This window comes from Brassica napus, chromosome C5 (genome assembly GCF_020379485.1).
Source record: "Brassica napus cultivar Da-Ae chromosome C5, Da-Ae, whole genome shotgun sequence".
NCBI classification, from domain to species: Eukaryota; Viridiplantae; Streptophyta; class Magnoliopsida; order Brassicales; family Brassicaceae; genus Brassica; species Brassica napus.
In genome coordinates this window covers 30144591-30154904 of record NC_063448.1, presented here as the reverse complement: position 1 = coordinate 30154904, position 10314 = coordinate 30144591, and the positions used below count along the sequence as shown (strand labels likewise).

At 49.2% G+C, this 10314-nt stretch overlaps 1 protein-coding gene across 1 annotated transcript; it reads right to left on the bottom strand.

Moving 5' to 3' along the window:
• Positions 1–9223: 9223 nt before the first annotated feature.
• Positions 9224–10014, bottom strand: LOC106373403. Its single transcript, XM_013813577.1, has 2 exons — positions 9460–10014; positions 9224–9400 (listed from the first exon to the last, which is right to left on the bottom strand). Exons 1-2 carry the CDS (start codon positions 10012–10014, stop codon positions 9224–9226), a joined length of 732 nt encoding a protein of 243 aa, XP_013669031.1.
• Between the last annotated feature and the right edge of the window lie 300 nt (positions 10015–10314).

The following is a 10314-nucleotide window of genomic DNA, read 5'->3' as shown; positions in this document are numbered from 1 at the left end:
ATGGGATCGACCCGGAGATCATCATGCACAAGCTGCAGGTGGATCCCCTACATCAACCCGTCAGACAAAAGAGGAGGAAGTTTGCTCCCGAAAGGGACGCAATCATCAACGATGAAGTCAAAAGCCTGCTCGGCGCGGGATTCATTCGCGAAGTGCAATATCCAGAGTGGCTAGCCAACGTCATCGTAGTCAAGAAAAAGAACGGGAAGTGGAGAGTCTGCATAGATTTCACAGACCTCAACAAGTCCTGCCCAAAGGACCCTTTCCCTCTACCTCACATCGACAAGCTGGTCGACGCCACCGCGGGGCATCAGCTGATGAGTTTCATGGACGCGTTCTCCGGCTATAATCAAATACTCATGCATCCGAAAGACCAGGAGAAAACATCTTTCATGACGTCTAGAGGGATCTATTGCTACAAGGTTATGCCCTTTGGCCTAAAGAACGCAGGGTCAACCTACCAGCGACTGGTGAACATGATGTTTACGGACCAGATAGGGCGAACAATGGAGGTCTACATCGATGACATGCTGGTCAAGTCCCTAGAGGCTGAGGACCACATATCTCATTTGCAACAAGCCTTATCCACTCTCCGGAAGTATAACATGAAGCTCAACCCAGCAAATGTTCATTCATGGTCAGTTCCGGCAAGTTCCTCGGGTACATTGTAACCCACCGGGGCATCGAAGCCGACCCGAAACAAATCAGGGCCATTCATTCGATCCATTCCCCGAAGAACGTCAAGGAGGTCCAAAAGCTAACATGGCCATTCATTTGATCTATTATCCCGGAAGATTCACCTCCAGACTCTCCGACAAATCTCATGCCTTCTTTGGAACCCTCAAAAACCCAAAGTACTTCTAGTGGACTATCTCATGTCTTCTTTGCGAATCCGCTCTCCATGAGCTAAAGGCATATCTCACCACTCCTCCTCTCCTATCCAAGCCACTACTCGGTGAAGTCATGCTGCTATATCTAGCAGTCTCGGAGCACGCCGTAAGCGACGTCCTAATACGCGAGGATGGAAGCAAGCCATCTAGAAAAGCTGGCCTTAGCCCTGATAGTGGCCGCCCACAAGTTGCGGCCCTACTTTCAGGTTCACCCAATCGTGGTTATCACCTCCTTCCCCATAAAACTGGTCCTCCACAAGCCTGAAGTCTCCGGACGATTAGCGAAATGGGCCATAGAACTAGGAGAATACGATGTGATTTTTTGACTTGCCACAGCTATAAAGTCGCAGGTCCTAGCAGACTTCGTGGATGAATTCTCCCCTGCCTTGCTCCCAGCTTTGGAGCAAGAAGTACACCCCCGAAGCGAAGCAAAGGAAGAAGGAGAATGGGTCCTACATGTCGATGGATCCAGCAACATTAGAGGAGCCGGGGTAGGAATAGTGATTACCTTGCCGACGGGGAACACGGCCTCAAGGGCCGTGAGGTGCAACTTCAAAGCAACCAACAACGAAAGCGAGTACGAGGACTTAATCGCAGGGCTAACACTAGCCAGCCAAATGGGGGCAGAAAATAAACAGGTCTTCGGCGACTCCCAGCTAATAATCAACCAAGTGCACGGAGAGTAACAGACAAAGAACGATAGCATGATCCAGTATCTGGCGGTCGCCCTACGACTTATCAAGAAATTCAAGAGTTACAAGCTTACTCAAATCCCCAGGGAGCAGAACTCGCAAGCCGATGCCCTAGCTAATCTAGGGTCCGCCCTCGAAACAAACTGCCAGATGAGCATACCCTTGCTCGTGCTTCAGTGGCCAGCCACCCTGGAGGTACCCCAATCCGTAGAGGTCTCCGCTGTCGAAGAGGGCGAAACATGGATGACCCCCCTAGTCTGGTACCTAGAGAATGACATTCTCCCGGAAGATCGCAACGAGGCCAGGAAAATTAAGAAGCAAGCCACAAGGTACTGTATCTCCTAGGAGAAGCTATATCGGAGATCCTTCTCAGGCCCGTACCCAAGGTGTGTCACACCTTGAGAAGCCGCTAGAATCCTTATAGAACTACATGAAGGAGATTGTTGATCCCACTGTAGCGGCAGGAGCCTGGTGCTCAGAGCCAGAAGAGAATGCTACTATTGGCCCACAATGGCCACCGACGCAACCATCCAAGCCAAACACTGCGACCAGTGTGAGAGGTACGCTCCAGTTTCTAAACTCCCCCTAGAGAACCTCAAGTCCATTAGCTCACCATGGCCCTTCAGAAAGTGGGGCAAGGACATAGTGGGGAAATTCCCTATGGCGCTACGGCAGAAGGTCTTCCTTCTGGTAGTCACTGATTACTTCTCCAAATGGGTCGAAGCAGAAGCACTCAGCCGGATAACATACCTCCAGATCCGCAAATTCATGTGGACCAACGTAATCACTCGCCTCGGGGTCCCCCACAAGATCGTCACCGACAATGGACCCCGGTACACGAGCCACAACTATAAGGAGTTTTTCAAGGACTGGGGCATAAAGCTCACCTTCGCCACACCCCGACACCCGCAGTCTAACGGCCAAGCCACAACCACGAACAAAACCGTGGTCAACATGCTTAAAAAGCGACTGGATGGTTCTCACGGGAAGTGGGCGGAAGAACTACACGGAGTCCTCTGGGCCTACCAGACCACTCCCAAAACAGCGACGCATGAAACTCCCTACTCGCCGGTCTACGGTTCTGAGGCAATAATACCCACTGAGATGCACGTGAGAACAACGGCCTCAAGGTCTACCTCTCAGGAGGAGAACGACGAGCTGATGACGCTGAGCCTCGACCTACTCGACAAAATAAGAGAGGCCGCTCGGCTAAGAAACTGGTCCTACCAGCAAGACGTCGTCAGAACGTACAACAAGATAGTCAGAACTAGGACCTTCCAGCAAGGGGATTGGGTTCTACGACGAGCAGAAAAAACGACAGGGAAACTCACCCCCGGGTGAGAAGGACCCTATAAGGCAATCGAGGTGCGGAGAGCATGCGCCTACAGGCTGCAAGATAGCAAAGGTAAAATACAACCCAGCTGCTGGAATGCCCTGCACCTCAAAGCCTATCATTTTTAATACGGTCCCCGGACCATGATTTCTATTATACTACTATATACTATTTAAGCATTATGATTTCCTACTCCTATGTATGCTAAACGTCTCCGGATAAAGCTTATAATAAAATAGTTCCGACTATAAGGGCAGAAGGGAAATCATTATACTTAAAGGGGCATACGAGCTGGATCAGGTCTCCAGAGACCTCCGATTCTGGCCAACCATTGCAAAAAGTGGCACGACCACAGTGGCACGTCCACAAAATCAAAATTGGTATGAGACGTAAAGCAGGAATGGGTATGCGCAAGCCTGAGTATGCTGTCGAAACTACATAACACCCCTGTGCAGCCTAAGATGCATCGGGGTCCCTAGAGTACCAATGTGAAAAGTACTTGTATTAAAACGCTACGAGCTACACAATATAGGAAACACATGGTATAATTATTCCAAAAGTACTGTGAAATACATGGAGCAATCAAAATTCTGCTTCTCTAGACGTGGAAAGCAGCGAAGCCTGGAAGTTGGGTCATAACACCCACACCAGCACCCTCTAAGCCTGTCAGTGACTTCATGCAGAAGTAGAATACATCATAGGAACTCGATAGTGGGCAGCTTCCGAGCAACAGAATACAAAATCCAAACAGGTACCGGTAGTAGTCTTTCCTAGGAAGACGGAGTACAGTCCCTGTGAAAACAAATATTTCGGGTTCCCATGGAACTCCGGGTCCATATGCAAGCCCACGATCTAGAGAGGGAACCCATGGTTCCCCATACGATTTGGGTCCTATGTATAAAATCTGAGGAAGAACCTTCGGGTTCCCCTATAGCCTCCGAGTTCCAATCAAAGATCTCAGGATCTAAGGAAGAACCCCCGGGTTCCTATATGGACTCAGGGTTCCAAAGATAATTTCAAAAGGAAGCTAGAACTCCTGTGAGGCCTAAGGCTCATCGGGGTCATTACAACTTCAAGAACCTCCGAGTTCCCACGTAGCCTCCAGGTTCCAATCAAAGATCTCCGGATCTAAGGAAGAATCCTCCGGGTCCCTATACGGCCTCAGAGTCCTAAATATGATCTTAGAAAGAGGATAGAACCCCTGTGCAGCCTAAGGCGCATCGGGGTCATTACATCCGTAAGAACCTCTGGGTTCTCACGAGACCTCAGGATCCAAATACAAACACCAGGGTCCCGATACGATCTTCGGATCTAAGGGAAAACCCTATGTTCTCACATGACCTCAGGGTCCAATCACGATCTCAAGAGCCTCTGGGTTCCAACTACGATCTCTGGATCTATCAAAGAATCTCCGGGTTCCCATACCGCCTTCGGGCTCCAGTCATGTTCCCAAGATCTAGAGAAGGACCTTCAGGTCTCAAATGCGATCTCAGGATCTAAGGGAGAACCTCCGGGCTCCCCCATGACCTCCGGGTTCCCAGACGACCTCCAGGTCCTCGCGCGATCTCTGGGTCCCCGGGTAGTCACCAAATCTTTACACAAGTTCTGGGTTACAAGATTCATATACAGACTCCAAGAGTCCACACTCTAAAAAGTTCGAAACCTTTGGGTTTAGAGCCTATATCCCGGGATCCTATTATCTAACCTACGGACTGGGTAAGGAGCGGTCATATACTAAGAGTCTCACCCCAACCAAGAAACGGGCGGGGAAAATCCTCTTAAAAAAATTTGAAGTACTACCATCAGAGCATGCTAAGCAATAGGAAAGCATGCATAAAAGAAAGCTATGAGGAGTCAAATATTTCAAAAACCAAAGGGGGCTACAAAGAGCCATTATTCAAAACAAGAAGATTCAACAAAAGCCAGAGTTTCAGAAAAAAAGATCATTCAGAAAGAAGGATCCTCCGAGAATCGCGACCCACAACGGATCTCAGGGTGTCAACCCGGGAGAAACTCCCCACCTTCTGGTCGGCTCCCCCGGACAGGAACAGATGTCGACGGTATTCTTCTTCAGGGTTCCAGTGTTCCACTCGCTTCTCCAGCCATTCCTTCATGAACTCCCATCTTGCCGACTCTTTCACTTGCTGGATCAACTATTCCCGGCGAGCCAGCATGTTCTGCACCTGATTACGTAGGAAGAACACCTCTCCAATTAATCTCCGATGAACATCCACCAGTTGGTTGTGATTAGATGCGGCTTCAGCATCCATCAATTTCTTTACTTGCTCTTTTCCACAAACTTTCTCTCAAGATAGAAATATCATTCTTTCTCTCCTCTCCCTTTGATAGAAAACCTCTTTTTGATCATGACTTCAAGGAGAAAAGCTTCGTCCAAGTCTCATCGCGATCGTTCCGTTCCCGGTGGCTCCAGTTTGCAACATGGAAACATCGCGCCAAAGGTGGAGTTTTCGGATCACTCGATTGATCCCGAGGAGCGCGACGCTTATTGGACGGCCAGGGGTGAACCAAAGCGTCGTGCACCCGGGATATGGTGTCCTGCTCCGTTCCCTGCTAACCCCGTGGAGGGTTGTCCGAACGCGATCTGTCCGAACGGGCTTGATGCCATTCGGAGCTTCTGTAAAGTTCCGGAATCGGTAGAATTTTGTCTCCCAGTAGCCGGAGAAGTCGCTGAATCCCTGCCCGACGGCTACTTCACGTGTTTCGAAGTGTACTTAATGCAATTCCACTTGTGGTTTCCTCTCCCAGAGATTATCGTGCAGCTCCTTAGTCATTTCGGTTTAGGGTTCGGTCAGATCAAGCCGGTCGGTTTACAGCACATTATTGGGATCCCCGTTGACGTTGATCATCTCGATGCCTTGTTGATGTTCAAGGGAAATTCAGGCACAATACAGCTGGGTCCTCGGCCGAACAAGGCAATCATAGCGGACTTCGTGTCGAACTACCGTGTTTGGATGCAGTTTTTATTCTTTTTCCCAATCGACAATGCATCTGTGGAAGAGAGCTGCATCCCCATTCTCAGGACCAGATGGGGTTGGAGAGGTACTTTCGATTTGCTACATGCTGGTTTTTGGTTTCGATGACATTGGATCTTACAAATCCGTTTCTCATTTTTGTAGAGTCCAATCCCTTTCCACCAGCTTCGGATGGCTTGAATACCATTATAGGTTTACTCTGCAGTGGTGACTTCTATTGGGCTACATTTACCCCGAAACGGGTTCGTCATGCTGTCGCTCTCAACCGCTCCCGATTTCAGCCTGATTTGCCAATTGAAGAAGAGGATGAGCCAAGCATGGATGGGTTCATTCCGTGTGAGGCTCCAGTAGAGAGGTCGAGGAACCGCAAGAGCAAACACATAGTCGTTGATGATGACGAAGTCGGCGGGGGATGCTTTCCCGAAACTCTCGTCGGAAATTATTTTGATGGTGAGCTGTTCGACCTTGAAGAGTTGCTTGGTTCTAACCCTCCAGAGGCCGAAGTTGGATCCGACAAAGGGCCAGAGTTTACCAAGGCGTCGAGGCTGGTCAACGGGGTAAGCTTTGAACACTCATTTTTCATTTTTTTTATGGCGAACTTTTCTTGGCTTTGGGAGTTTTTGCACGGTCTTCTCGTGATGAACCGAGCCCTTGATGCGAGCATCCAGGATGCGAGCATCCAGCAGGCTCGCATGGCGAAATTCAGGGCCGAGAAGGCCGACAAAGAAATCGCTCATTTGACGAACGAGCTGGAGCGTTCTCAGCGTGATGAAGGAAGATTGGTTGTGACGGAGATCCGTCGTGCCCATAGGCGAGGAAGGAGAGAGATGGCCGAGATTATGAAGACTCGTCGCGACCAGTTCTCTTACGAGTTCGGGGAGCTTAAGGAGGTTATAAAGCTTCTGGGGATCGCGAGTGCCACGGCAGTGTGGGCGGACTGTTCCTCACGCAGGCTGCTGATTATTCGTACGACGTCGAGAATGCGAGGCAAACTCGGCGCATGAATGAGAGAGCCCGAGATTTCACGATTCCTCAGATCGAGGAAAATATTTGGAAGCAATAGGAGACGATTCATGTTTCTCCTGATACGGTGGAAGCTGAGACAGGAGTTCCTGACGAGAGGGGCGAAGTGAACCAGCCGGTGGCTCCCCTTAATGTCGACGATTACTTGGTGGGGGGATCGATGACTGGGTACTTCAATATTGATGGTTGATCGGTGAGGCCTTCTGTGACTTATTGGGAAAGTGTTCCCTTGTATCATATTTTTATTGTTGGTTTGTTTTCGGCCGAGTGTGGCCGTGTTTTATGTAATGGGACTGGCCGTGTGTGGCTTAGAATCCCTGCCGTTTACAGGCCGTTGTGTAATTCGTAATCTTTATATAAAAAAGTTTCAAGAATGTTTGGGTTTTTGTTAAGTGTAGGGCGAAGGATTCGAGTCGTCATCTCGCTCCTTATCTTTTTTGTTGTGGATCGTCCTGTTCGTTTCTCCTCCGAGATGTTTGAGAAATTCTCAAAGTTTCGATGGCGTTTAGATGTGGACAAAGAGACATGCTTTCAGGATCTCGTATCTTTCGATATCATGCCTTGAGACGTTAGAGACCAGTGTGCTGGGTTTAGGATTAGACCAAGGTCTAGTCACGGCTTTAGGGGGTGCGATGACTACTTCGACTTACATTTCCCGTATCGTTTTCGACCTTATTCCATCCCGCTTTAAATTCCACGATATGTTCTCGGCTTACGTGACTTGTATGGTAGGAATCGAGCATCTCTTCGAGGACAATTTTTAAGTCTCCCGAAAGTGCCGACCAAAATTTCAGATTTCTTTTATAGCGCGCTATTTTATCCTAATCAGATGTAAGAGGACTTATCCTTAGGATAGGTCTAAATGCGTTTGTTTAGGACGGATAAAGTGCTTGGCGGGGTCAATCGATAAGCGTTTGCAATTTTTTAGTCGCGAACGGCCTGGGAGCATATTCTCGAAGATATAGGCGACATCTCGCTTATTTTTTCGAGAACACACTTCATGTTAGTAACATGTCTGAGATTGTGATTTGGTCGAGAGTTGGAATCGACGGTACGAATCTGTAGATTTTGGCGATGCTTTTAATCGATGTGACGCTTTTTATTCTTTTTAGGATAGGCTAGTGTGGAGTTTATCCGTTTTGAGGTGTGACGATTTTTCGCGAGTTTTTGTTTTCGTTCAATAATGGTTTTGCTCGTATGCGGATGTTTTCCGAAGGTATAACAAGATGTTTTTCCGAGAGAGATATTAACAAAGTCTTTATTGCCGAAATATACGAGTATTCTTATATGTACCCACTGCCCCCCACCCCCTTTTTGAGAGGGGGGGGATAGCTGAACTCGTCCTTGGACAAGCTGCCTACGTACCCCTTTCGGGGATCAAGCCATCTCGTAGTTCTGCTTGTTTGTGCGAGTGTGTTTACTCGGCTACTGCATCGGTCGCGTTAGTTGAAGGATCGGCGTCTTTTACCGGGTTTGTTTCCTCCGGTTGGGTAGAAGCGTTAGGCTTCGAAACTGGTTATTCTTTGGCCGTTGCTTGAGTTGACGATTCTGGATCATCTTTTTCGAAGAGTTTTTAGTTGATGTCTGAATTAGCTTTGCCCGTTTGGGCTTTACCATCACGATGGTTGTGATTTGCCGTAGCTTGTGTTCGGCCAGGAAGCAGCGTCTCGACAGTGTTTGGGATCCCCAGGTCGCGGCGATACCGTTATGAGTTGGGAATTTGATGCCTAAGTGATAAGTCGACGGGACTGCTTTCATGGCGTTTAGCCAAGGCGTGCCCATGATGGCGTTGTAGGTGGCCGGGTGGTCAACGACTGCGAAATCGATGATCTTTGTGACTTCCTTCGCCGTAATGGGCAGTTTGATCGATCTGAGAGTCATAAATGTCGTGCCCTCGAAACCGGTTAGCGTCTTGGGAAATGGTACGACTTCTCCTTGCTCGACGTTCATCCTTTTAAGAGTATCGTGGAAGATGACATTGACCGTGGTACTCGTGTCGATGACAACTCTCGCGACCTCGAGATCTCTTATCACGAGATCGATCACGAACGGATCGCAGTGGGGCTGATCGATCCCGCCGGCCTCTTCTTCGTCGAAAGTGATCACTCCTTTCGGGAAGTCCCTTGGCGCAGACCATGTTAGCGAATTTGCGCTCGTCTCAGCCTTGCTCTCATAAGCTTTGATGGCGGAGATGGTATCACTGCAGTACTGCGATCCTCCGATGATCATGTTGACTCCGCGGAGACTATTGTCATTGCCCTTCTCGTCCTGCCTTCTCCCGCGCTTCTATCCTTAATTGTTTCCTTGGAAAGAGTTCTCCGTTTGAGGGGCCTTATCATTTCTCGGAGGGCGGTCTGAATCGCGGACGAGATCTTTTAAGCTTGATACTTCGGTGAGTTCTCCCGCGAGCAGCTTTGCGGCCAACCTGGCACCGAGAACCTTGAAGTTTACGGTCGAGTGGCCGCGGGCCTGGTGAAAGTCACAAAAGGCGTTCTCGTCGTAATTCGGATTTCGGGTCCATGTATTACCTGTCGTCCAGCTTTGCTCCGGTCCGGAGTTGATGGCGTAGTTATGCGCTCCCTGGGTCTCGTCTTCCCCGTGGTGGACGTTTTTGTCGTTAGAGGGTTTCTCCTTTTAGGTTTCTGATCCGACCCGGGATCCTTCGACGATGTCTTTGTGAGCCTTTGTTTTTGCGACAAGACTTTCGTCTCTTTTTTGATGATTATGTAGTCCGTGGCTTTACGGAGCGCGTCCTTAATCGTACGCGGCTTATCCAAGGTTATCCACTTCCTGATCTTTAACTTGTACCAGAGTGTCTTACGGAGCGCGTCTACTGCTACTTTGTCACTTATTCCGCTGATTCTAGCCATGACGATCTTAAACCGTTTTATGAAGTCGCGGAGAGGTTCGTCCTCTCCCTGGGCCATGCTCCAGAGATCGACATCAGAGCTTTCTCGGTCTATGAACATAGAGTACTGCTTGAGAAACTCCGAGGCGAGTTTGCGAAAGCTTCCGATGGCATTTCGCTTCAGGTGAGAGAACCATTCGAGTGCTGCTCCTTGGAGGTTTTCGACGAAGAGCATTCGCCAGCATCTCTTTCGCTTTATCCGAATTTGGCTCTCCCCATTGCGATCTGGAAAGCCTGCAGATGTACCCTTGGATCGGTCGTACCGTCGTAAGGCGTTACCTTGATCTTTCCAGGATCTGAAACCCTAGTTCCGGTGATGTGGGTAGTAAAGGGCGTTTTTCGAGATTCCTCGAGCCGCAGATCGATCTCGGGCGCGGTGCTAGTGGCGTGGTGAATCTGAGATTTCACCGCTCTGACTTCTGCAACCGTTTTCATGAGATAATCGCGAAGATCGCGGATCTGGGATTTCTCGCTA

What these genes read in the sequence shown, in the direction of transcription:
- LOC106373403 (XM_013813577.1), bottom strand. Translation starts at nt 10,014, where the DNA reads ATGCTCTTCGTCGAAAACCTCCAAGGAGCAGCACTCGAATGGTTCTCT. An exon ending in GGAGCAAAGCTGGACGACAG is followed by an intron (nt 9,401 to 9,459) that starts GTAATACATGGA and finishes GACTTTCACCAG; the next exon opens with GCCCGCGGCCACTCGACCGT.